This window comes from Leucoraja erinacea, chromosome 14, assembly GCF_028641065.1.
Source record: "Leucoraja erinacea ecotype New England chromosome 14, Leri_hhj_1, whole genome shotgun sequence".
Taxonomy (NCBI): domain Eukaryota; kingdom Metazoa; phylum Chordata; class Chondrichthyes; order Rajiformes; family Rajidae; genus Leucoraja; species Leucoraja erinaceus.
The window spans coordinates 24424639-24451139 of record NC_073390.1 but is presented as its reverse complement, the minus strand read 5'-3'; the positions used below and the strand labels follow the sequence as shown (position 1 = coordinate 24451139).

At 51.5% G+C, this 26501-nt stretch overlaps 1 protein-coding gene across 8 annotated transcripts in view; it reads right to left on the bottom strand.

Moving 5' to 3' along the window:
• Positions 1-26501, bottom strand: part of tnika (TRAF2 and NCK interacting kinase a) — a 118860-nt gene that overhangs the window by 40582 nt on the left and 51777 nt on the right. For 5 of the 8 annotated variants that reach the window (XM_055645830.1, XM_055645833.1, XM_055645831.1 and 2 more), the window contains exons 3-14: positions 23322-23378; positions 20215-20340; positions 16432-16542; positions 15148-15238; positions 14373-14503; positions 12024-12078; positions 10628-10706; positions 8880-9055; positions 7909-7975; positions 7157-7361; positions 6511-6627; positions 3534-3620 (exon numbers count right to left, since the gene is read on the bottom strand). In XM_055645830.1, the coding sequence (XP_055501805.1) occupies positions 3534-3620; positions 6511-6627; positions 7157-7361; positions 7909-7975; positions 8880-9055; positions 10628-10706; positions 12024-12078; positions 14373-14503; positions 15148-15238; positions 16432-16542; positions 20215-20340; positions 23322-23378 (1302 nt within the window). The remainder of the gene's footprint in view (positions 1-3533; positions 3621-6510; positions 6628-7156; positions 7362-7908; positions 7976-8879; positions 9056-10627; positions 10707-12023; positions 12079-14372; positions 14504-15147; positions 15239-16431; positions 16543-20214; positions 20341-23321; positions 23379-26501) is intronic. The other 3 variants (XM_055645832.1, XM_055645836.1, XM_055645837.1) reach the window with 1 other exon arrangement.

The following is a 26501-nucleotide window of genomic DNA, read 5'->3' as shown; positions in this document are numbered from 1 at the left end:
ACGGTGAGGGAGGGGTCATGATGGGGGGGGGGTCACGGTGAGGGAGTGTCGGTGAGGGAGGGTTGGTGAAGGTGGATCACGGTGATAGGTCGGGACCCATTCATCCCGTCCCATTCATCCCGTCTCACCCAAACCCGTCTCGTCTAACCCAGAGCAACATGCACAGCGCTGACGGGCCAAACTAGACTTAGTTTAGTTTGGAGATAAACCATGGAAACAGGCCCGTGGGCCCACCAAGTCCAAGCCAATCGTCGATCATCCTTTCACACTATCCCACTTTCTCATCCACTCCCTACATGATAGGGACAATTTACAGAAGCCAATTATCCTACAAACAAAATTATCCTATAAGTATCCTACAAACAAAAAGAGTGGAATTCTCTGCCTCAGAGGGCGGTGGAGGCAGGTTCTCTGGATGCTTTTAAGAGAGAGCTAGATAGGGCTCTTAAAAATAGCGTAGTCAGGGGGACATGGGGAGAAGGCAGGAACGGGGTATGGATTGGGGATGATCAGCCATGATCACATTGAATGGTGGTGCTGGCTCGAGGGGCCGAATGGCCTACTCCTGCATCTATTGTCTATTGTCTAAACCCACACGTCAAACCCACATGTGTAAACCTACGCGGTCACATGGAGAACCTGCAAACTCCACACAGACAGCTTCCAAGGTCGTGATCAAACGTGAGTCTCCTGGGCCACGAGGCAGCGACACTACCTGTTGCGCCACTGTGCCAAGGGGTGCACGCATTTGCCTATCAACCCCCCCCCCCCCCCCCCCCCCCCCCTCCCCTCAACCTGCATTCATCTATCACTTGCCAGGCTTTATCCCCACCTCCCTTTTACAGCTTTTGGTCCCCTACACCATCCGTCTGAAGAAGTGTCCCAACCCAAAACATCGCCTGTCCACTCCCTCCACAGATGCTGCCTGACCTGCTGAGTTCCTCCAGCACATGTCTTTCACTCAGAATCCCATCAATTAAAAGAACATCTAAGTGCTCACACTGCAAGATAAATGATGTTCAAAATTGCTTTTCCTGAGAGTTGACAGATTTCACACCATTTCTCTGAAGCGATGGAGGTTAAGTAGAGAAGTATATAAAGGTGTGAGAGGCATAGATAGAGTAGACAGGCTGAACCTTTATCCCCCCAGAATGAAATATCAAAGACTAGAGGGCACAGCATTAAGGCGGGAGGGACAATGTTTCAAGGAGATGTGCAGGGATAGTTTTTGTTTTTCACAGAGGGTGGTGGGTGCTTGGAACGTGCTGCCAGGAATGGTGGTGGAGGCAGATACAATAGTGGTGTTTAAGAGGCCTTTGGATATGGATATGCAGGTAATGGAGGGGTATGGATGTACATACCATAATGTCCTCCATAATGTTTGGGACAAAGACCCATCATTTATTTATTTACCTCTGTACTCCACAATTTGAGACTTGAGATAGAAAAAAATCACATGTGGTTAAAGTGCACATTGTCAGATTTTAGTAAAATCCTTTTGTATACATTTTGGTTTCACCATGTAGAAATTACAACAGTGTTTATACATAGTCCCCCCATTTCAGGGCACCATAATGTTTGTAACACAGCAATGTCATGTAAATTAAAGTAGTCTTGTTTAGTATTTTGTTGCATATCCTTGCGATTCATCGATATCACCAGTTGCTGGGTGTCTTCACTAGTGATGCTCTGCCAGACCTATATTGCAGCCATCTTTAGCTTATGCTTGTTTTGGGGGCTAGTAAAAAGCATGCTCAATTGGGTTCAGATCGGGTGATTGACCTGGCCACTCAAGAATTGGCCATTTTTAAGCTTCGAAAAACACCTTTGTTGCTTTAGCAGTATGTTTGAGATCATTGTCTTGCTGTAGAATGAACTGCCGGCCAATGAATTTTGAGGCATTTGTTTGAACTTGAGCAGATAGGATGTGTCTATACACTTCAGAATTCATCATGCTACTACCATCAGCAGTTGTATCGTCAATGAAGATAAGTGAGCCAGTACCTTCAGCAGCCATTCATGCCCAGGCCATAACACCCCCACCACCATGTTTCACAGATGAGGTGGTATGCATTGGATCTTGGGCAGTTCCTTCTCACCTCCATACTTTGCTCTTGCCATCACTCTGATACAAGTTAATCTTCATCTCATCTGTCCACAAGACCGTTTTCCAGAACTGTGGTTGCTCCTTTAAGTACTTCTTGGCAAACTGTAACCTGGCCATCTTATTTTTGCGGCTAACCAGTGGATCCTGCAGTGTAGCCTCTGTATTTCAGTTCATGAAGTCTTCTGCAGACAGTGGACATTGACAAATCCACACCTGACTCCTGAAGCTGGTTTCTGATCTGTCGGACAGGTGTTTGGGGATTTTTTTAAATTATAGAGAGAATTCTTCTGTCATCAGCGGTGGAGGTCTTCCTTGGCCTGCCAGTCACCTTTGTGATTAGTAAGCTCACCAGTGCTCTCTTTCTTCTTAATGATGTTCCAATCAGTTGATTTTGGTAAGCCTAAGGTTTAGCTGGTGTCTCAAACAATTTTATTCATGTTTCTCAGTCTCATAATGGCTTCTTTGACTTTCATTGGCACAACTTTGGTCCTCATGTTGATAAACAGCAATAAAAGTTTCCAAAGGTGATGAAAAGACTGGAGGAAAGACTGGGTGCTGAGAGCTCTCTTATACCTGCATTAAGGAGGCATTTAAACACACCTGAGCAAGTACAAACACCTGTGAAGCCATGTGTCCCAAACATTATGGTGCCCTGAAATGGGGGGGGGGGCTATGTATAAACACAGCTGTAATTTTATCAAGGTGAAACCAAAATGTATAAAAATACCTTTTAATAAAATCTGAAAATGTGCACTTTAACCACAGGTGATTTTTTTTCTATTACAAATCTCAAATTGTGGAATACAGAGGTAAATAAGTAAGTGACGGGTCTTTGTCCCAAACATTATGGAGGGCACTGTATTTTACACTGTGATATTGGGGAGAGGTGGTCAGTAACGTCAATGGTTCCCTCAGGCTCCGGGCCGATACGCGGGGAAACCGGCAGCGGGTTAGTGGGTGATCAACTACAGAGATTCAGTAAATATACAATTTACTGAAAGTGGTGGAAGGGGGGGGAAGTGGTGGGGGGGCAGTGGGGGGGGGGGCAGTAGGGGGGATAGAGGTGGGGGGAGAGAGAGTGTGGGGGGAGAGAGAGTGGTGGTGGAGAGAGTGGTGCAGGGGGAGAGAGGAGAGTGGTGGGGAGAGAGTGGTGGGGAGACAGGGGGTGAATGGTGACGGAGGAGGGAGAGTGATAGAGATGGGACGGTGAGGGTGTGGGTGGGTGGAGTTATGGGGGGTGGAGGGTGGGGTTGAGGGAGAAACTGATGGGAGGGGGTGGTCATGGTGGGGGGGGACCTGTCAGGGAGGGAGGGGGAATGCAGGGGGAGGGGGGGGGGGATGGTGGGGGGGGGGGGAGACCTGTCAGGGAGGGAGGGGGAATGCAGGGGGAGGGGGGGGACGCAGGGAGAGGGGGGCATGCGTTTACCAGTAGCAGAGCTTGCTCCTGCAGGAGCTGGTGCTGTAGGATCTCCAGCTGCCGCTGTTCCTCCTCTAACTGTCGCCTGATGTACTCCTGGCGCAGGGGACAGAGTGAGCGAGAGGGAGGGGGAGAGGGAGGGAGGGAGAGAGAGGGAGGGAGAGGGAGAGAGAGAGAGAGAGAGAGGGTGGGAGGGAGAGAGGTTGTGAGGGAGGAAGGGAGAAAACAGGCACGATCAGACACAGAGGAGCAGAGGACAGGCACCACCGAGAGGGGGGAGGGTGGGGGTGCTCAGAAATAAACCCAGCCTCACCCCCAGCCTGGACCCCACCAGAGGGGAATGAACCGTGATCAAACACCAAGTCACAGCATACAGACACAAATACACATAGATGCACACACAACCACTCACACACAGACAGTCACACAATTGGGCCGCGGAACCGGGGGGAGGGCTTTTTTAGCGATGTTCCCCCCGGGAGTTAGCGGCCAGCCCGGCAGATGTACTTCAGTGACCGACACGGGCGGTTCAGTGTCTGCAGGAAGCACCAACCTCACCCGTACGTAACACACCGGGAGGGGGAGTGGGGGTGGGGGGTCAGCAACTCCCCACGGTAGGGGCAGGCTGCCGGGCAGGTGAACGTGAGGTGGGGGAGGGTGTGTGGGGTGGGGGGAGAGTGGAGGCTTCCCACACTCACACACGGAGCAGTGTGGAACCGAGCAACGGTCTGAGGGCACGAGGTCAAGGGGTCGGACTAATGGAGAACGTTGCTGACAACCCAACCTTCCTGCTCCTATTTATAGGGGAATCAGGGACAAAAAAACACAGAGAGCTGCCATGTCAAACACTGGCTAACCCCAGATAGATTCCAGGGTCAGCTCTGGTCTCACACCAGGAAGGATGTCAAGAGTTCGTAGCAAAGCCAGAATGGGTGAGCAATGAAAGGTCTCAGTCATGTGTAGACTCGGGCTATTTACGTTGCAGGGGAGGGGAGTACGAGACCGAGAGCATGTTCACAATCCTGTGGTGGAACAAACAACGAGAAGTTGTTGCAAGAGACGTACAACATTGACTTCGGGTGATCACACCAGAGGCAAAGGCAGAGAGTGGAGAGACAGCGCTCAGGAGACCCTTCACAAAGAGGGCTGGGCCGAGCACTGAAGGGGAAACCTTGTAAAAGTCCAGGTGGAAGAGCAAGGCAATAGGGGAGATAAACACAAAATGCTGGAGTAACTCAGTCAGGCAGCATCTCTGGAGAAAATGAATGGTTTACGTATCGTTTCGGGTCGGGACCCTTCGTCAGAGATGCTGCCTGATCCACTGAGTTACTCAAGCATTTTGGTTCTATTTTCTAAATCAGCATCTGCAGTTCCTTCCTACACAAGATAAGAGGGGACCTAGGAGGGTGCTCGTTCAAAGAGACGGGCTAGGCTCAATGGGCCAAATGGCCGCCACCCACTGCACCCATCGACTCCAGCAGCAATATTGGTGGCAACTCCACACCTCCCTGTATGCCAACATCTCCAGCACAACACAACCCCTCTTGCCCAAACCACCCCCTCCCACGGCGTACCCCACCCACCCGGGGCACTCTGCCCTCCAACGGGTCATGGGGTACTACATGTGCCGCCCCGTTTCACTGACCCTAAGCCCCACTATCATCACCCTGTCCATCCACCCCGTCGGAAACACAATGATAAACGGAGCGGGCACGAGTGCCGGTAATCTGTACCTCAGTGACATGTCGCCCGCATCCCCCGGTAACCGGTTCCCCTGACACCTGGTACCCGGTGATCGCTGTCCCAGGTAGGTGGGGGATAAACACCCCCATTTTTTGAGGTGGGGGGTGGCCTGTATTATTATGCCCCAGTTTGTGGAGGTTGAGCTATAACAAAAATAATAATCACCTGCTCCTATCTCTCATGTAGGCCCTACATTATCTTAAAAATACTTCAAACAAAAACATTGAAATCATACTTCTACAATGCACTAAACGAGATTTTAATACATCAAATTTCAAAATGTCCCTACTGTGGGACCCTCTAACACCCCCCTCCCCCCCCCCCCCCGCCCGAGGCCGTTGATCAGTGATCGCTCAGCCCCCCCCCCACTTTCAAAAAAACGCTCGGTGGCCCCTGACACAGACAGTCACACAAACACACACAGTCACTCACACACACACACACACACACACACACACACAGGCTCACACACAGTCTCACACACAGTGTCACACACAGTCACACACAGTCTCACACACGCACACAGTAACATAGGTTAACCCAAGCATCCCCTTTCACTACTAATCTGTCAAGGCAAGTTTTGAAACCTTGTATTTCAGAAAGCCCTGTGTAAAAGAATGGACATCAACCACAGATCCTGGAAGAATGATCCCAGGAATTATCGGGTTAACATATGTTGAGCGTTTAGCCCTGTACTGGGCCTGTACTTGCTGGTGTTCAGAAGGACGAGGGGGAAACCTCATTGAACCTTACTGAAGAGTGAAAGGCCTGAATAGAGTAAATGTGGTTTCTAAATAGTGGTAGAGTCCAGGACCAGAAGCCATAGCCTCAGAATAAAAGAACGTGCCTTCAGAAAGGGGATGAGGAGGATGGTGAATCTGTGGAATTAATTGTGGTGGCCGTCATTGAGTGTTTTTAGGGCAGTGATTGGCAGATTCTTGATTAGTAAGGGTGTCAGGGGTTATGGGAGAAGGCAGGAGAATGGGGTTGAGAAGGAAAGGTAGATCAGCCATCAACTAGAGAGCAGTCCTCCTGACCTCCCATTTACTTCATTGGAGACCCTCACACCATCTTTAATCGGACATTGCCGGCTTTACCTTGCACTAATTGTTATTCCCTTCATCATGTATCTGTACAACGCGGATGGCTCGATTGTAATCATGTATAGTCTTTCTGCTGACTGGTTAGCATGCAACAAAAACATTTCACTGTACACGTGACAGTAAACTAAACTCAAACTCACCTGCTCCCTCTCCGCCTTACGCCTCTCCTCCTCCCGCTGCAACCTCTCCATCTCCTCGAACTTCCTCTTCTGCTCACGCTCCTGCTGCTTCCGAAACTCCCGCTCCCTCCTTTGTTGCTGGGTCACCGGGGGGGGGGGGGAAGAGAAACCCAGGGTCAGCCGGGGTCAGGGGCCAAAGGTCAGGCATCCATCCTCCACCCGCTGACCACAAACAAACTCTTTCACCTCTTCGAGTCGCCGTTGATGCTCCGTCCCTCACCTCCTTCAGCCGCTGTCCTCTCCATCCCTCCCTCCCAGCTGCCATCCCTCAACTCTCTCCTTTCCCAACCTCTCTCAACTCCCCCTCCCTGCCACCCTCCCCCATCCTCCCAACCACTCTCCCTACTTTTCCTCTCCCCTCCCTCACCACCATATCTACCCCCCTCCCTCCCTCCTTCACCCCTCTACCCCCTCCCCCTCCCACCCCGCCTCTCCCCTCCCTCCCTCCCCCCACCCCACCCTCCCTCCCCCCTCCACCCCCGACTCTCCCTTCACTCCCTCCACCCCCGCATCTGCCGCCCTCCCCTCCCCACCTCTCCCCTTCCCTGTCTCTCCCCCTCTCTCCCTCCCCCCCCCCCCCCCCCGCCTGCCCCCCTCCCCCTCCTACCTCCTCCAGCCTGCGTCGTTGCTCTCGCTGCTCCTCGATGCGTTTCTGCCGCTCTGCCAGCAGCTGCCGTTTGTGCTCCTCGTTCTCGCGGTGCTGCTCCTGTTGCTGCTGCCGCCGCAGGGCCTCCGACCGCTCCTTGTTGGCCAGTTGCAGCCGCAGAAAGTCCCGGCGCAGGGTCGACTCGCCCGGCAGGTTGACGATCGAGCTGCAGCAGGGAGTGGGTTAGTCACCGGCACCCGTGGACCCCACCTCCCCTCACTCCTCTCCTCTCCTCCCCTGCCGGGCGGGGGTCAGTCACCACTGCCCTTCGACCACCCCTCCGGCCCGCCCAGCCCAGCAGTGGGGGGGGGGGACACAGCCTCCTCTGCCAGAGCGCCCCAATACCGCTGGCCCACAGGCCCCTACTATACACCCAATGGTCCCAATGATTCCAATGAGGCAATGGTCTCAATGGGTCAATGATCTTAATGGCCTATGGGTGCTGTCTTTATGGAGTTTGCATGTTCTTCCTGTGACCGTGCGGGTTTTCATCGGCTGATCCGGTTTTCTCCCACATTCCAAAGACGTGCAGGTTTGTGGGTTAATTGGTTTTGGTAAATATTGTAAATTGTTCCCAGTGTGTAGGATAGAGCTGGTGGACAGGGGTCGGCATGGTGGGGCAGAAGGGCCTGTTTCCGCACCGTATCTCTAAAGTCTACCAGAGGCAGCTACCTGCCCAATGCGTCCACTTGCCCCTCTCGTTGCCCCGTTACCTGGGTTCTCCAGCATCTCCTTCATCTTCCTCTTCCTCGCTCCCACTGTATTCGTACTCCGTCTCATCTGAGGGGTGAGGAGAGTCGGGCGTTATGGACCAGACACAGCTCCATCTACACAGGAATCAGCGCAGTAAGGCAGCACGGGCAATCGGGGACATGGGGGTGACTTGGGCACACGGGGAGAACGTGGCCCTCGCGCAAACATTAACGAGCGTTGGGGAGGAGGGGAGTCCAGAGCTCGGGGCTGGGGCAGCTGCAGGCACAATGGCCGACAGGCAGACAGAGGGTCATTCAGGGGCAAGGCAGATGGGGAGGGGTGGGGGCAGGAGAAGGTGGAGGGGGGTGAATCTGTGGAATTCTCTGCCACAAAAGGTAGTTGAGGCCAGTTCATTGGCTATATTTAAGAGGGAGTTAGATGTGGCCCTTGTGGCTAAAGGGATCAGGGGGTAAGGAGAGAAGGCAGGAATGGGATACTGAGTTGGATGATCAGCCATGATCATATCGAATGGCGGTGCAGGCTCGAAGGGCCGAATGGCCTACTACTATTTTCTATGTTTCTATGAGAGGAATGTGGACGGTGTGAGGGAGATGGAAGGGCAAGGGTGATAGAGAGAGCAAGGGAGGGGGAAGGAACGAGGGAGGCGGAGAGGATGGGGAAGGGAGAGTGGCAGAAAGGTGGAGAGTGCAAGGGAGATGGAGGGTGGAGGGACTTTGAATCAATCCCTGGCCTGAGTATGTCCAGTTTGGGCGGGAGTGTGTGGTTGTGAGTGAGACAGTGGGGGGATTGAGGCTGAGGTAATGAGCCCTGGGTAGACTTTATCCCATGGAGAGATGAGTGGGACATGGGGAGTGGGAGCATGGATCAGGAGAGATCTGGGACTGTCAGTGACAGGAGCCACTGACTGACCCCAGGATCTCGGGCAGGGACTCCGATGTCTCGGTCTCTCCACTCCCCCGCACACACGCACCTTTCTCCCCCCGCCGTTTCTTGGTCCTGTCGATGTGGTCTTTGAGCTGTATGCGGACCTGCCTCTCGTTGGGCTGGTCTCTGATGAAGGGGTGCTTCAGCAACTGGTCGGTGGCAGGACGCTGCCCGTGGTTCTTCACCAGACACCCCTCGATGAACGACACAAACTTCTTCGACCTGGGGAGGCAGTGAGAGACGATGTTAGCGGAAGACGAGGTGGGGTACGGAGAGATGTCCATCTGCAGTCCATCCTCACCAACTTGGACATCCCACAACGTCCTGGTTGCCCACGCCAGCAGCAACTGTGCTCTGGTGCAAATGGTTGAGAGCTTCAAGTTGCTAAATTCCTCAATATCAACAACAATCTGTCCTGGACTACGGCCAACAATGCCAGCCAACTCCCCCAACTCATCCTTATATTCGCATCCTTGCATCTCTCTTGTCGGCATACCTCCCCAGCCAACAACGGGCCATTGTGGGCTCCACCCTTGTTGACGTCAACTGTTGCCCTCCCTGATTTGTTCTGGCCTTTTCTCGCCTCCTGCTTTCTACCCCGCCCTCCTCCACCTGTACCTTTCAGTCTGAAGAAGGGTCTCGACCCGAAACGTCACCTATTCCTTTTCTCCAGGGACGCTGCCTGACCCATTGACTTACTCCAACATTTTGTGCCTATCCGGTATAAACCAGCATCTGCAGTCACTCTAGTTTCTCAGAAGACGATGGGAGTTGGGCATGTTGCCAACGATTCTGACCAACGTGGAAAGCATCCTATCGGGTTGCATCACAGACTCCCCACCATCGATCCATCTACACCTCATGCTGCCTCGGGAAAGCAGCAGACATAATCAAAGACCACTCACCATTCCCTCTTCTCACCTCTCTCGTTGGGGAGCAGATACAAAAGTGCACCCATCACTTGCCCACTGTTATCAGACTCCTGAACAGTCCTTCCTTAACTTAGTGGGTAGTCTCGATCTTCCAACCAATACAATAAACCAATACTCTTCTGTGCCAATTTTCCATAGGCCAGAATTCTGAAAATGTTACCAATCTTCACTCTGTACGTTCTGACCTCCACAACCCAGGGATAGTTTAATTTAGTTCAATTTGGTTCAATTTATTGTCACGTGGACCGCGGTACAGTAAAAAGCGAAGATGGACACAAAATGCTGGAGTAACGTCAGCGGGCCAGGCAGCATCTCTGGAGAGAAGGAATATGTGATGTTTTGTGTGAAAATCTTTCTGTTGCATGCTAACCAGTCAGCAGAAAGACTGTACATGATTACAATGGGGCAGTCCACAGTGTACATATCCAGGATGAAGGGAATAATGTTTATTGCAAGATAAAATCCAGTAAATGATAGTCTGAAGGTCTCCAATCAGGTAGGTGGGAGGTCCGAACCACTCTCTTGTTGGTGATGGAAATGGTTCAGTTGTCTGATGACAGCGGGGACAATCTCCATAACCTTGTAACTCCCTCCCACAGGTGGAGGCATCTCACCATCTCTCCCGTCACACCCCTCTGGTTCACGTGTGTTTCAGCGAGATCGCCCCTCGTTCTCCTCAGATCCCAAGGTCACAGATCCCATCCCTATAGCCGCGGGTGATAGGTCGGCCCTCTCATCCCAGAGCTATCCCAGACACACAACGTGAACTTGGCCCAGGCAAGATCTGCTCTGCCACCGAGCCACCAGGAGGTGCCACTCACTACCAGCCGGGCACAGTGGGCACTGCGGGCACCATACTCACCACTTCTTGGACTTCAACCGAGGCGGCGGGTTCCTCGGAATGAGGAAGAGTGCCCTCATTGGATGCATGTCACACAGAGCTGCAGGCGATAGCACAGGTGGGGAGAGAGAGACAGAGGGGGGGATGGGTTTGGAGGGGAGGAAGGAGAGAAAGGGAAAAGTGGGGAGGGGAGAGAGGGTTGAGAGAGCAAAGGGGGGGGGGGGGGAGGGCGAAAGGGTGAGAGAGATAGACAGGGAATGGGGGCAGAAAGAGAGGATTGGCAAGAAATAAGGATGTTTGGGATGAATAGGGGAAGATAATGAAGGGAGAGAGAAGGGTGGCATGAGAGCCAAGGATGGTGTGTGAGAGAGAGAGGAAGACAGTGTGGAGAGGGGTTGAGCCAGAAAGGGGTGAGAAATGGGCGGGGTGAGTGAGAAAGGGGCGGGGTGAGAGGGAAGGGGGAGGGGTGAGCGGGGAAGGGGGAGGGGTGAGAGGGAAGGGGGAGGGACGAATGAGAAAGGAGAGGGGTGAGAGAGAGTGGGAGGGGCAGAAGAGGAAAGGAGGGGGGTGAGAGGGAGGGAGAAGCGAGACAGAGAAGGAGTGGTGAGACAGAGGGGGGTGAGAGAGAGGTGTGGCGAGACAGATGGAGGAAGGGGGGCGGGGGTGAGAGAGAGGAGTACATTAGAACACGGACACTGAGCCACTCTTTGAGTCGGTCTGATTGTGTGCTGGGAATAATTCGATGCACATTCTAACTGCCTGATCCTATTCCAGTGGGGTGGTCAGACGTTACATATAAACCAGGACACTTAGGGTTAGCAGATTTCATCCCATGACATTATTTTTACACTGGAGTTGGAAATTAAATTACCACAAGACTTACAGAGGCCAATTAACCGACAAACCCACACGTCTTTGGGATGTGGGAGAAAACCGTAGCACCCGGAGGAAACCTAGGCAGTCACAGGAAGAACGTTCAAACTCCATACACAGGCAACACCCATTGTCAGGATCGAACCCGGGTCACAGTCGGCTGCGGAGGCCAAGGCAATGGATGTTTCAAGGCGGAGGTTGACAGGTTCTTGATTGGTAAGGGTATCAGGGGTTATGGGGAGAAGGCAGGAGAATGGGGTTGAGAGAGGGAAAGATCGATCAGCCATGATTGAACGGCGGAGTAAACTTGATGGGCCGAATGGCCTAATTCTGCTCCTCTGCTCCTCGAGCCCCGCTGTGCTGCCTGTGGGCTTCCGTGGGCCCCGGGCTGTGTTCTCAAGTGAGGAGACGGGCTGAGACATTGACAGAGGGAATCGCGCAATGCATGGAGTCGGGCAACGGGGAGCACTTCCAGCTGACGGGTGGCTGGAACATCGCACGAGCAGCAGCGCATGGATACGGGGGAGGGTCGGGAGGGACTTACGTGGAGCTCCTTCTGCCATCTCCATGGCTGTGATTCCAAGCGACCACAAGTCACTCTGTCAACAGAGAACAGGAGCAGGTAAAGCAGCAAAAATTACATTCCAGGGTGAAGAGAGAGTCAAGAGTGTTTAGTTGTCATATGTACCAACAACAGATCTACAGGACTCTTAAGTTTAAGTTTTAGGTTTATTGTTGTTACATGTGCCAGGTACAGTGAAAAGCTTTTAAGAAGGAACTGCAGATGCTGGAAAATCGAAGGTACACAAAAATGCTGGAGAAACTCAACGGGTGCAGCAGCATCTATAGTTTCGGACTGAAACATTGCCTATTTCCTCCGCTCCATAGATGCTGCTGCACCCGCTGAGTTTCTTCAGCATTTTTTTGTACCGACAATGAAAAGCTTTATGTTGCATGCTCTCCAAAGATCAGATATCAGTGTACATAAATACAATTAAGACAAACTCAAATACAATGGGTAGAGCAAAGGGTAAAAAACAGTGCAGAATATAGTTCTCTCAGCACTGTCGCCCATCAGTTCCATAGTAACTCAGCGGGTCAGGCACCATCTCCGGAGAACATGGATAGATGACGTTTTGGGTCAAGACCCTTCTTTAGACTGATTCTCACCAAAATCGAATTCTTACAAGGATGTTGCCAGGACTCAAAGGCTTGAACTACAGGGAGAGGTTGGCAGGCTCGGACTTTATTCCTTGGAGCAGAGGAGGCTAAGGGGTGATTTAGGAAACAAGGAGGTAGCTGCTGTAATCACATTTAAAAGACTCGGACAGATACATGAACAGGAAAGCTTTCGAGGCATGTGGACCAAATTGAATGGCGGTGCAGGCTCGAAGGGCCGAATGGCCTATTCCTGCACCTAATTTCTATGTTTCTATGTTTCTAAATGCGGGCAAATGGGATTAGCTTAGATGATGCATTTTGGTCGGCATGGATGAGTACAGAGAAAATGTACATGGATGTTGCCAGGACTCGATGGCCTGGGCTACAGGGAGAGTTTGAGCAGGAGAGGACTTTATTCCTTGGAGTGCAGGACGCGGAGGGATAATCTTATACAAGAGTATAAAATCATGAAGGGAATTGATGGGTTGTACAGGGTCTTGGTGAGACCACACCTGGAGTATTGTGTACAGTTTTGGTCTCCTAATCTGAGGGAAGATATTCTTGCCACAGAGGGAGTACAGAGAAGGTTCACCAGACTAATTCCTGGGATGTCAGGACTTTCATATGAAGAAAGACTGGATAGACTCGGTTTGTACTTGCTAGAATTTAGAAGATTGAGGGGGGATCTTATAGAAACTTACAAAATTCTTAAGGGGTTGGACAGGCTAGATGCAGGAAGATTGTTCCCGATGTTGGGGAATTCCAGAACAAGGGGTCACAGTTTAAGGATGAGGGGGAAATCTTTTAGGACCGAGATGAGGAAAACATTTTTCACACAGAGAGTGGTGAATCTCTGGAATTCTCTGCCACAGAAGGTAGTTGAGGCCAGTTCATTGGCTATATTTAAGAGGGAGTTAGATGTGGCCCTTGTGGCTAAAGGAATCAGGGGGTATGGAGAGAAGTCATGTACAGGATACTGAGTTGGATGATCAGCCATGATCATATTGAATGGCGGTGCAGGCTCGAAGGGCCGAATGGTCTACTCCTGCACCTATTTTCTATGTTTCTATGTTTCTATGAATGAGGTAAGATATTTGGGTATGGGAATCAAGAACCAGAGGACACTGGCTTAAAGGAAAAGATTTAATAGAAACCGGAGGGGCAACGTTTTATTTTAATTTATTAATTTATTAATTAATTTATTTATTATTAGAAGTACAATAATATGGTACCATAGATACCATTGGCATGTTACAATTCATGTACAACTTCTTATTATTTTTATTTTAACAATAAAAAGGAGACAGAAAAAGAATAGAAAAATAGAAAAGTGTGTGATATCAGAAAGTGAGAAAAGGAAAATGAGAAAAGAAAGAAAATGAGGAGAAAAGAAGCAGAGGTATTAAGTAGAAGAATAAATGAGAGGTAGCTATTTGTTATTCTTGACCACCATTCACCCAGTCTTGAAACGGATCGCTTCTACGTTTGTGTTGCACCACATGCTTCTAAGAAGTCGACAAATGGAGACCAAATCCTTTGGGCAACATTTTCATGGGTATATGGAACGAGGTGGTAGTTGAGGCAGGTACATGGACAGGTACATGGATAGGTTTAGAGGGATATTGGCGAATACAAGCAGATGGGACTAGCTTAGATGAGGCATCTTGGTCAGCATGGAGGAGTAGGGCCGAAGGGCCTGTTACAGTACTGCATGGTTATGGCTACGACTTACCTTGAAGTCGTAAGTAGCATCAGGATTCTCGTCGCAGGCGATCACCTCGGGTGCCATCCAGTAGGGGGTGCCGATGAAGGTGTTCCTCCTCCCCACCGTTCGATCCAGCTGTGCGCTCACTCCAAAGTCAACTGCAGCAAAGCGAGACCTGGGCGTCATTACATCACAACGCGTGCAGGAGAGATCCACCAGGACGTTACCTGGGCTTGTGGGCTGGAGTTATAGGGGGTGGTTGGACAGGCTGGGGTTGTTGTCTTCGGAGCGTAGGAGGCTGACAGGCGGCCTTATTGACGTGTACAAGATCATGAGCGGCATGGATCAAGTGAGCGCTCACAGTCTTTTCCCCAAGGTAGACAATTCAAAAACTAGAGGGCACAGGATTAAGGTTAGAGGGGAGAGATTTAAAAGGGACCTCGGAGGGGACAATCTTTTCACTCAGTCTCCAGTTACTTGCAAAGCGCCCAGGCTCGCATGAGATCAGATGCCTGTGTGGAGTTTGCACGTTCTCTCTGTGACCACATGCATTTTCTCCGGGTGTTCCGGTTTCCTCCCACATGAGGTTTTTAGATTTAGGTTTAGGCCCCAAAGACGGGCGGGTTTATAGGTTAATTTGCCCCCTGTATAATTACCCCTAGTGCGTAGGGAGTGGATGAGGAGTGAGTTGACATATAACGGGTGTGAACGGGTGACCAATGGTGGGTGTGGACTCAGTGGGCCGAAGGGCCTTTTTCCGTGCTGTATCGTCCAATCAATCAATGATGCAAGGTTCACTCACCCAACTTGACCTCAGCGTTCTCCGACAGCAAGACGTTCTGACCCTTGATATCACGGTGAATCACCTTGTGCTGGTGAAGATGAGTCAAGCCCTGAAATCACAGGAGATGGAGTTCAGAGGGCGAGGGGCGAGCATCAGGGGAGCGAGGCGGACAATGGAAACATTATCTCATGCCTTCATTGGAGCCAAAAGGTTGCAAAAAGTGGTGGACATTCCCCAACACGGGACTGACCACCCGATCATCGAAGGGATCTACTGTACAAGAGTCACTGCATCAAAAGGGCAGCCAGCATCATCAGAGACCCACACCACCCTGGCCATATTACTCCTGCCATCAGAAGGAAGGTACAGGAGCGTGAAAACTGTAACACCCAAGTTCAGGAGCAGCTACTTGCCTACAACCAAGAGGCTATTTACAGAGTACTATGTTTACATCTCTACTGAGCTGCTACAAGTAAGAATTGTATTTGTTCCATTTTGGGATATATGACCATAAAACATTCTTATCAAACTAAAGCTAACATCGTCACAGATATTAGGACAGATGATCAAACTTGAACAACGAGTGAGGTTTTAATGTGGCAGAAGGGGGGAGAGACAGGTGGAAAGGTTTAGGGGGTAATTCTCCAGCTCTGAGCAGCTGAAGAGGTAGTTACCAGTGGCAGAGTGATGGAAGGAGTGGCAGGAGAGATGGAGTACAGGGTAGGGTACAGAGACGCTGAAAGGCTCTTTCTCTCTCTCTCTCTCTCTCTCATCGCTCTCAGATAGCAGCGAACAGAGGAGAGGGTGGGTTCTGGTGAGCGGGCTGAGGTGCAACCCCTGCACCCACGGAGGCACAGTGGGGGTCCCGAGGTCGGCTGCGGGTGGCAATCTGTGGCACGGAGGCTGAGCGGTGGCCGCGGGAGACGAGGGGTCGGTGGAGTGGGTCGCTCTGGGCCTGTGCTCGCTGAAGTTTAGAAGGATGAGGGGAGACCTCATTGAAATGTACCAAAGAGTCAAAGGCCAGGAGAGAGTGGATGTGGAGAGGATGTTTCCTCTAGTGGGAGAACCCATGACCAGAAGGCACAGCCTCAGAATAAATGGACGTACCTTTAGAAAGGAGATGAGGAGGAATTTTTTTAGCCAGAGGGTTAATTTGAACAGGTGTCAGGGGATATGGGGAGAAGGCAGGAGAATAGGGCTGAAAGGGAAAGATAAATTGGCCATGATTGAATGGCAGAGTAGACGATGGGCCGAATGGTCTAATTCAGCTGTTTTATCGTGTGAGCTGATGAGCGTGCGTACCCGTAGAATATCGCGGCAGATGTAGGCGATCCACTCCTCCTTCAGCGTGTTGCCTTTGGTGTTCTTGATCAGGTCGGTGACTGAGCCAGCACCACAGAACTCCATCACCAGCTGCAACACACACACACACACGGCCCAGGGCTCAGGCATGGATCTCAGTGGCCAAACCCCAACCCCAAACCCCACTCCCCCAAACCCCACCCCCAAAACCTCACCCCCCAAACCCCACCCCCACCCCTCACCCCCCCAAACCCCACCCCCCACCTCCCAAACCCCCACCTCCCAAACCCTAACCCCCAAAACCCCACCCCCACCCCCAAGCCCCACACCCCAAACCCACTCCCAACCTCACACCCCCCCACCCCCAAACCCCCCACCCCAACCCCAAACCCCACCCCCCAAACCCAAACCCCCACCCTCAAACCTCACCCCCAAAACCCCATCTCCCCACCCCCAAATCCTACCCCCAACCCCCCAAACCCCACCCCACAAACCTCTCCCCCAAACCCCCAAACCCCCTACACCCCGAACCCCACCCTCCAGGGCACTTTTTGGTTCTCGGAAGGAGTCGTGACAAGAGTCAGGACCGGTGTGCCTCAATTTGGGAACTATATTGTGGTGCAGTGGCGCAGTGGTAGAGTTGCTGCCTCTCAGCGCCAGAAACCCTGAATCGATCCTGACTACGGGTGCTGTCTGTATAGAGTTTGTCCATTCTCCCCGTGACCACGTAGGTTTTCTCCAGTTTCCCCCCACACTCCAAAGATGTACAGGTTTGTAGGTTAAGTGGCTTCTGTAAATTGTAAATTGTCCCTCGTGTGTGGGATAGTGCTGGTGTACGGGGTGATGGCTGGTCGGCGCGGACTCGGTGGGTGGGAGGGCCTGTTTTTACCCTGTATCTCTAAAGTCTATCTCTGAAGAAGGCTGGTGTATTCCGTGCGCCTGGTCCCTGCGTGTGGGAGAGAGAGCTGAGCATCAGAGGAGGGTGACTCAGTGGCTTTGTGTAGAAACTGTCAGACCCAGCATAGACTAATCTACAGAGAAGAGCAGCGCTGTGATTAAAAATGACTCACGGATATGTTCCTGATCACCAAACACCATGACCTCACAACCCCATGGGTCTGTAACACCGGAGAGGGGTGGGGGAGAGAGGGGGGAGAGAGCGGGGAGGGAGAGTGGGAGGGGGAGGGGGGGGGGGAGAAAAGTGGAAGAGTGGGTAGGGAGGGGAGGGGGTAGAGGGGTAGGGGGAGTGGTGGAAGAGGGACAGAGGGGTATGGGAAAGAGGTGGGGGGTGAGAGGGGGGGGAGGGGGGGAAGGGAGGAGGAAAGAGAGGGGGGGGGGAGGGAGAGGGAGAGGGGTGGGGTAAGTGGGGAGAGAAGTGGAAGAGTGGGGAGGGAGGGCTAGAGGGAGTGGTGGAAGAGGGACAGAGAGGTAGGGGGCGGAGGGAAAGAGGGAAGGGGTGGGGTAGAGAGGGAGGGGGGGGGGGTGGGGGTAGAGAGGGAAGGGGGGGTGGGGGAGAGAGGGATGGGGATGGTGGAAGGAGAGGGGTGAGGAGGGAGATGGAGAGGGGGAGGAGAGAGGGGTGGGGGAGGGGAGGAGTGAGGGGAGGGAGAGAGAGGGGTGGGGGGAGGGGGGAGATGGGGTACCACCTCCAGTTTAAATTCATTTGGAATATTTTGGAGGACCAGGAAATCAAGAACACCGAGCATAACTTCCAAACCTCCCTGTCCTCCCATCAGCCATCATGGATTGTCCACAGTGCCACCTCCTGACCATTCATTACAACATAGAACAGTACAGCACAGAAACGGGCGATTCGGCCCACAATGTCTGTGCTCAACACCATGCCAAGTTAAACTGATCTCCCTCGCTTGTACATTTTGTTTAGAGATACAGCATGCAAACAGGCCATTCGGCCCACCATGTGCGTGCTGACCATTGATCACCCATTCACACTAGTTCTTTGTTATCCCACTTTCTCATCCACGAGGGACAATTTACAGAGGACCAATTAACCTGCAAACCCGCTCGTCTCTAGGATGTGTGAGGAAACCGGAGCACCCGGAGGAAACCCACGCGGTCACACGGAAACCATGCGATTAACCACTAATTGGAGAACGTCCAATTAATCTGCACAACCACTACGTTTTAAAACAGGTCCGTCGGCCCACCCACCGCAGGTCACCCATCCACACAGGGGGCAATTTTACAGAGGCCAATTGATCTCCAAAGCCACCGTGCCCGCGTCAGAGCACCACCCAACGGTGTTGGTGGAGAGGCAACGCGGCGACTTGTATCTCGACAAGCCGTGCAGTGAGAGTATCCCGATAATCTGCAGCCAGATCCTGCCGTTCACCTGCCGTGGACGAGGACCCGCCCGGACAGCCCGGCTCACCCGCCCAGAGAGGATGGGGTTGCACAGAGGGACGTTCTTGAGCCGACCTACATCTTCCAACCCCGGACTCTGGACAAAGAGCCGTTTTCAAGATGGCGGCGGATGGAGGAGAGGATCGATGCCGCCAGGACAACGGGCCTTTAAGGCCAAGATACGACTGTACTCTTAAGAACTTTGAATCTTTGTTAGTGCTAGGTACCTGGTGAATCTTTGTGTACTGTCTCGGGGAAGTCTATTATTACAGGAAAATAATTTTGTGCTTATCTATGATTGTGCTTATCTATAGTATGATTTCACTGGATTCACCTAATCTGAGGAAAGACATTGTTGCCATAGAGGGAGTACAGAGAAGGTTCACCAGACTGATTCCTGGGATGGCAGGACTTTCATATGAAGAAAGACTGGATAGACTCGGCTTGTACTCGCTAGAATTTAGAAGATTGAGGGGGGATCTTATAGAAACTTACAACATTCTTAAGGGGTTGGACAGGCTAGATGCAGGAAGATTATTCCCGATGTTGGGGAAGTCCAGAGCAAGGGGTCACAGTTTAAGGATAAGAGGGAAATCTTTTAGGACCGAGATGAGAAAAACATTTTTCACACAGAGAGTGGTGAATCTGTGGAATTCTCTGCCACAGAAGGTAGTTGAGGCCAGTTCATCGGCTATATTTAAGACGGAGTTAGATGTGGCCCTTGTGGCTAAAAGGATCAGGGGGTATGGAGAGAAAGCAGGTACAGGATACTGAGTTGGGTGATCAGCCATGATCATATTGAATGGCGGTGCGCAGGCTGGAAGGGCCAAATGGCCTACTCCTGCACCTATTTTCTATGTTTCTATGTTTCTATGATTGTAGACAAAGATTTTCACTATGCCTAGGTTCACAGGTACATGTGACAATAAAGTATCATCATCATCATGATACATGGGGGTAGCACAGTGGTAGAGTATCTGCCTTACAGCACCAGAGAGAGACCGGGTTCGATCCTGACTACGGGTACTGCCTGTACGGAGTTTGTATGTTTTCCCCGTGGCCACGTGGGTTTCCTCCGGATGCTCCGCTTTCCTCCCACGTTCCAAAGATGTGCAGGTTTGTAGGTTAATTGGCTTTGGTAAAATTGTAAATTGTCCCTAGTGTGCGGGATAGTGTTAGTGTATGGGTGATCGCTGGTCGGTGCGGAATCAGTGCACGTGTCCGCGCTGTACCTCTAAAGTGGCAAGTAAAGTCTGAAAGGGAATCCAGACCCCGTCCAATGGGTTTGTCACTGGAGCTGCTCTGACGTGACTATGAGGCACTGTGCTCCTTGGGAATGGGACCCGGTGGGCCGAAGGGCCTGTTTCCGCACTACATCTCCAAACTAAACAAAACTAAATGAATGATGGGGTGGTTTACCCAGAGCTGGTCGTCCACCCCTGGTGCGTTCTTCTTGATGAAGGCGCCATAGTAGGTGGCGATGTTGCGGTGGTGCGAGTACTTCTTCAGCATGTTGATTTCCTGCTTGATCTCCTCCTCCTCATCCTGTAACACGCAACAAACATCTCCATGAAGGCACCAGCATCTCCCCATCCCCTTCGGCCCATCAAGTCTACTCTGCCATTCAATCATGGCTGATCTACCTTTCCCTCTCAACCCCATTCTCCTTCTCTCCCTCCATCTCCCACCCTCTCTCTCCCTGCCCCCCCTCTCGTTTTATTTTTAAAAGCAAATGAATCAGCTGGAGGTTGAGAGATGAACTAATTACAGAAATTTCCCATGTATTAGTTGCTGCCAGAGTTCTTGTGGCACAGGCTTTCATTAGCAGCTGAGACAGGACGGGGTTGAACTGTGTGAGGGATGACAGCCCCATAATCTGTGCGGGAAACATGGCTGCTTTGCTACAATGCTGCTTCCGCCATGTGTCAAGGCAATTCTAAAGGTGGCAGCAGGGAGGTGAGAGGGTTTGACGGAGAATGTTCCACCTCTTTGCGGATTGACGGTACAGCTAATGGAAATCGGAGGCAGATCGAACGCACACTCCATCAAACCCTCCCCAGCATGCTGCTGCAAGAGTGTGACCATGGAGAGATAGTACGGGGGCCAGGGGCAGTGGGCCGAAGGTCCTGTCCCCACGCTGTACTCTGTGACAGCAACAGCCAGGGACACAGTGTGACACCCACACCATCTCCACAGTCTCTGCTCCTCCACACTGTCACGGCAAGATAAGGGAGAGAAGCAGGAAAAGGCCACTCGGCCTGTTCTGCCGTTTAACAAGGCCGGACATTTTAGCCACACCATTGCCGGTGTGGGCTTGCTGTCAAGGCCACTGGCATAATCAAGGACCAGTCTCACCCCCTTCTCCCTTCTGGCAAAAGGTACAGAAGTTTGAAACGCACACCTCCAGATTCAGGGACAGTTTTGTCCCAGATAAATCCCCAAGAACTGATGGTCTGCATCCCAGATTACTCAAGGAGGTGGCCCTAGAAATTGTGGATGCATTGGTGATCATTTTCCAATGTTCTCTCGACTATGCATCAGTTCCTGTGAATTGGAAGGTAGCCAATGTTACACCACGATTTAAGAAAGGAGAGGAAGTGAAAACGGGGAATTAAAGACCAGTTAGCCTTACATCGATAGTGGGGAAGATGCTGGAGTCAATTGTTAATGATGTTATAGCAGCACATTTGGAAAGCAGTGACAGGATCGGCAAAGTCTGCATGGATTTATGAAGGGGAAATCATGCTTGACTAATCTTCTGAATTTTTTGAGGATGTAACATGTAGAATGGATAAGGGAGAGCCAGTGGATGTTGTGTATCTGGACTTTCAAAAAGCCTTTGACATGGTCCCACACAAGAGATTAGGGTGCAAAATTAGAGCACATGGGGGTAGTGTATTGACATGGATAGAGAACTGGATGACTGCAGGAAGCAAAGAGTAGGAATTAACGGGTCCTTGTCAGAATGACAGGCAGTGACTAGTGGAGTGCTGCAAGGCTCTGTGCTGGGACCCCAGCTATTTACAATATATATTAAGATTTAGATTAGGGAATTAAATGTGACATCTCCAAGTTTGCGGGTGACACAAAGCTGGATGGCAGTGTGATCTATGCTGGAGATGATATGAGGCTGCAGGGTGGATAGGTTGGGTGAGTGGGCAGAAGCATGGTAGATGCAGTATAATGTGGATAAATGTGAGATTATCCACTTTTGTGGCAAGAACAGGAAGGCAGATTATTATCTGAATGGTGTCAGATTAGGAAAAGGGGAGGTGCAATGAGACCTGGTTGTGCTTGTACATCAGTCACTGAAATTAAGCATGCAGGTACAGCAGGCAGTGAAGAAAGCTACCTGGCCTTCATCACGAGAGGATTTCAGTTTTGGAGCAATGAGGTCCTTCTGCAGTTGTAAAGGGCCCTGTTGAGGCCGCACCTGAAGTATTGTGCGCAATTATGGTATCCTAATTTGAGAAAGGACATTATTGCTTTGAGGGAGTGCAGCATAGGTTCACCAGGTTAATTTCCGGGATGGCAGGACCAACATATGATGAAAGAATGGGTCGACTGGGCTTGTATTCACTGGAATTTAGAAGAACGAGAGGGGATCTAATAGAAACATATAAAATTCTTAAAGGATTGGACAGGCTAGTTGAAGGAAAACATTTCCCAATGTTGGGTGAGACCAGAACCAGACATCAGACAGAGGTCACAGTTCAAGAATAAGGGGTAGGCCATTTAGGCCTGAGATGAGGAAAAACGTCTTCATGCAGAGAGTTGTGAATCTGTGGAAATCTCTGCCACAGAAGGCAGTGGAGGCCAATTCACTGGATGTTTTCAAGAGAGAACTGGATTCGAGCTAAAGGAATCAAGGGATATGGGGAAAAAGCAGGAACGGGGTACTGATTTTAGATGATCAGTAACGATCATATTGAATGACGGTGCTGGCTCAAAGGGCTGAATGGCCTACTCCTGCACCTATTTAAAATCAAATTAAAATCCCGCCATCCTTATCTATAATACAATCGACCGCCCGCAGCGACCAGCGTTTGCGGAAGGCCTCCAGCATCCCTGTGGACACCGCATGTTCCCTCTCCAGGGACACGCGGGCACGGATATAACCCCGGAAAGGGGGCAGGCAGCCGGCCCCTGTGCACCAATCCTTCAAGGGAGTTCCGATACTTGCAGGAATTTCAGTTGTGGGAGTCTGAAGAAGGGTCCCGACAGCAAACATCCCCTATCCATGTTCTCCAGAGATGCTGCCTGACCCGCTCAGTTACTCCAGCACTTTGTGTCTTTTTGTGTGGTGGGAATATCAGCCCTCATCGCCGGTGGTGTTGGAGGGGCACGGCCCGTAGTTTGGGCAACGGTGGGACCAGGTGGTGGCTGGTGCTGTCCAGGGTCCTGCGGTGGGGGAGGTCAGTTAATGAGGTGGCCACAGAGTCGTGGCTGCAGGGTACATCTCCTGACTTCATCCCACCCACCGTCACTCTCACATCTCGCCCGCCCGCAGGCAGACGAAGACTTACCCCTGTGACGTCCATGACCTTGATCGCAGCCAGCTGTCCCGTCTTGACATGGCGGCCCTGTGGGAGAGGGGGGGGGGGCAGCAAAGACAGCAAGATTAGCGGGGGCAGGGAGAGAGAGGGGCAGGGAGAGAGAGAGAGGGAGGGGGCATGGGGAGAGGGGGCATGGGGGGAAAGGAGGGCATGGGAGGGAGGGGGGAGTGGGCAAGGGGCATCAGGGGGAGAGTGGGCATGGGGGGGAGAGGGCAAGGGCAGGGGAGAGAGGGGGAGAGGGGAAAGGGGAGGGAGGGAGGGAGGGAAAGGGGGCATGGGAGGGAGGAGGAGGCATGGGGGGGAGGGGCATCAGAGGGAGAGGGGGCAATGGAGAGAGGGGGAGGTGGACCATGGAAACAGATCCGTTTGCCCACCAAGTCCATGCCGACCATCGAACACCCGTGTACACTAGTTCTATGTCATCCTACTTTCTCATTCACTCCCTACACACATGGGGCAATTTACAAAAGGCAATTATCCTACAATCCGGAGCACCCGGAGGAAACCCACGCGGTCACAGGGAGAAGGTGCAAACTCCACACAGACAGGGTTGAACTCGGATCTCTGGTGCTGTAAGGCAGCGGCTCTACCCGCTGCACCACTGTGGCACTGAAATCAGTAATTTTTCACTACTTGAGATTGTGCTGTTGTCTCCACAACACTCCAATGGTTTCTGCATGTGTGGTCTGTCATTATTGTTGTATCTGTAATTACCAGGTATACTGTTTACTCTTGGAACAACAAGCCAATGATCTATTTCATGACACCATGGTTGTTGAACAAGACAATAAACTAGTGCCAATAAAGTGGCCCCTCAGGTTCCTAATAAATCTTTCCTATCCCACCTATGTCCTCTGATTCTTGATTCCCCAACCTTGGGTAAAAAAACACTTACCCCATCTATTCCTCTTATAATCTCATACACCTCTGTAAAATCACCCCTCAGTCTCCTGTTCTCAAAGGAAGCCTGCCCAACCTTTCCCTGTAACTCCGCTTTTTCCCTGTAACCCCCCCCCCCCCCCCGGCGTGGTGTACATGACAATAACGTACCATTGAATTATTGAATGTGTTGGTACAAACAGGTAATGTGAGAATTCAGATGACTCAACAACGTTGCGAATTTTCACCGCAGAATCTCCAAAGAAAGCCTGCTTTAAGAGGTTCTCCTCCTCTCTGTGACAGGAGTTCTGTGAGACTCTCTCTCTCATGCTCCCCCGCTGTGATTCCTGCTGCTCTCCTGTTCCACGACCGTGTTGTGACCCAGACTCACTACCACATACCACATACACATGTGTAACTGTCACTTGTCACTTTTGTCCCAACCCCACCTCTCTTCAAGCTTTCTCCCCCCACTCCATCAGTCTGATGAAGGGTCCCGATATGAACCTCTCCTATCCACGTCCTCCAGAGATGCTGCCTGACTCGCTGATTTACTCCAGTACTTTGTGTTCTACAAGAAGTGATCTTCATTGTTTGGTCCAAAAATAGTCAGCACGTGGCTGGGTGTCTGAGCTGTGATTAAGGCATCAACGTTGTTAAAAACTGTCAGCGACTGTCAATCTATACGCAGCCTCAAACAGGCGGGCAATCTCAGCCTCGCGGAGGCAACAAGAACCAGGGCCGCAACAGTGGAGAGTACACACACACACACACACACACACGCAACATTGCAGAGTACACGCACAACACACACGCACATGCAAACACACACACACACACACGCAACACAGGCAACAGTGCAGAGTACACGCACAACACACGCACATGCAACAGTGCAGAGTACACACGCAACACACACACACACACGAAACAGTGCAGAGTACACACGCAACACAACACACACGAAACAGTGCAGAGTACATAAACACACGCAACACAGGCAACAGTGCAGAGTACACGCGCAACACACACAACAGTGCAGCGTACACGCGCAACACACACACGCAACACACACCCAACAGTGCAGAGTACACGCGCAACACACACCCAACAGTGCAGAGTACACACGCAACACACACACGCAACACACAACAGTGCAGAGTACACACGTAACAGTGCAACATACACACGCATCACACACACGCGCAACATGTGCTGTGCATGTACTCTCCACTGTTGCGGCCCTGGTTCTTGTTGCCTCCGCGGGGCTGAGATTGCCCGTCTGTTTGAGGCTGCGTATAGATTGACAGTCGCTGACAGTTTTTTAACACCATTGATGCCTTAATCACAGCTCAGACACCCAGCCACGTGCTGACTATTTTTGGACCAAACAATGAAGATCACGCAACACACACGACATATAACACACACAAAACAGTGCAGAGTACATGCACAGCACATGCGCACGCACTCACACGCACTCATATACATAGACTCTCATACAAACACCAACACACACACACGCACACCTGCATACACACTGAGACACAGACATGACACACGGTCACACACGCATGCTCCCACACACAAGCACACAGACTCACACATACACATACAGATTCACACACACGAGGTGGCACTGTGGTGCAACTGGGAATGCCACTGCTTCGTGGTTTACCACCATTAGAGGGTTAAAGGTACAGGGAAAGGTTGGACAGAGTTGGATTGTTTTCTCTGGGACGCCAGAGGTTGAGGGGAGACGTGATAGAAGTTTGTAAAATTATGAGAGGCAGTCAAAACCTTTTTCCGACGATATAAATGTCAAATACTAGAGGGAATAGCTTTAAGGTGAGAGGGACAGAGTTTAAAAGAGACATGCCAGAGATGGTGGAGATACGAAACTGGCATTTAAGCGGCTTTTGGATAGGTACGTGGATTTGCGGGGAAAGAAGGAATATAGATCACGGGCAAGCAGAGATTAGTTTAACTTGCTGTAAAGTTTGGCGCGGACATCATGGGCCAAAGGGCCTGTTCCTGAGTTCTATGTTCTATGTTCTCACAGCAACTCAGGTTCCAGCCCGACCTAAGGTGCTGTCTGTGTGTGGAGTTTGCACGTTCTCCCTGTGAACAGGTGGGTTTCCTCCAGCTGCTCGGGTCCCCCCCCCCCCCCCCCCATATCCCAAAGATGAGCTGCTAGGTTGATCTGCCCCTGGTGTGTGTGGGTGCAGGTTAGATTTTGGGGGGGAGGGGGAGTAGATGGAATGTGGTAGA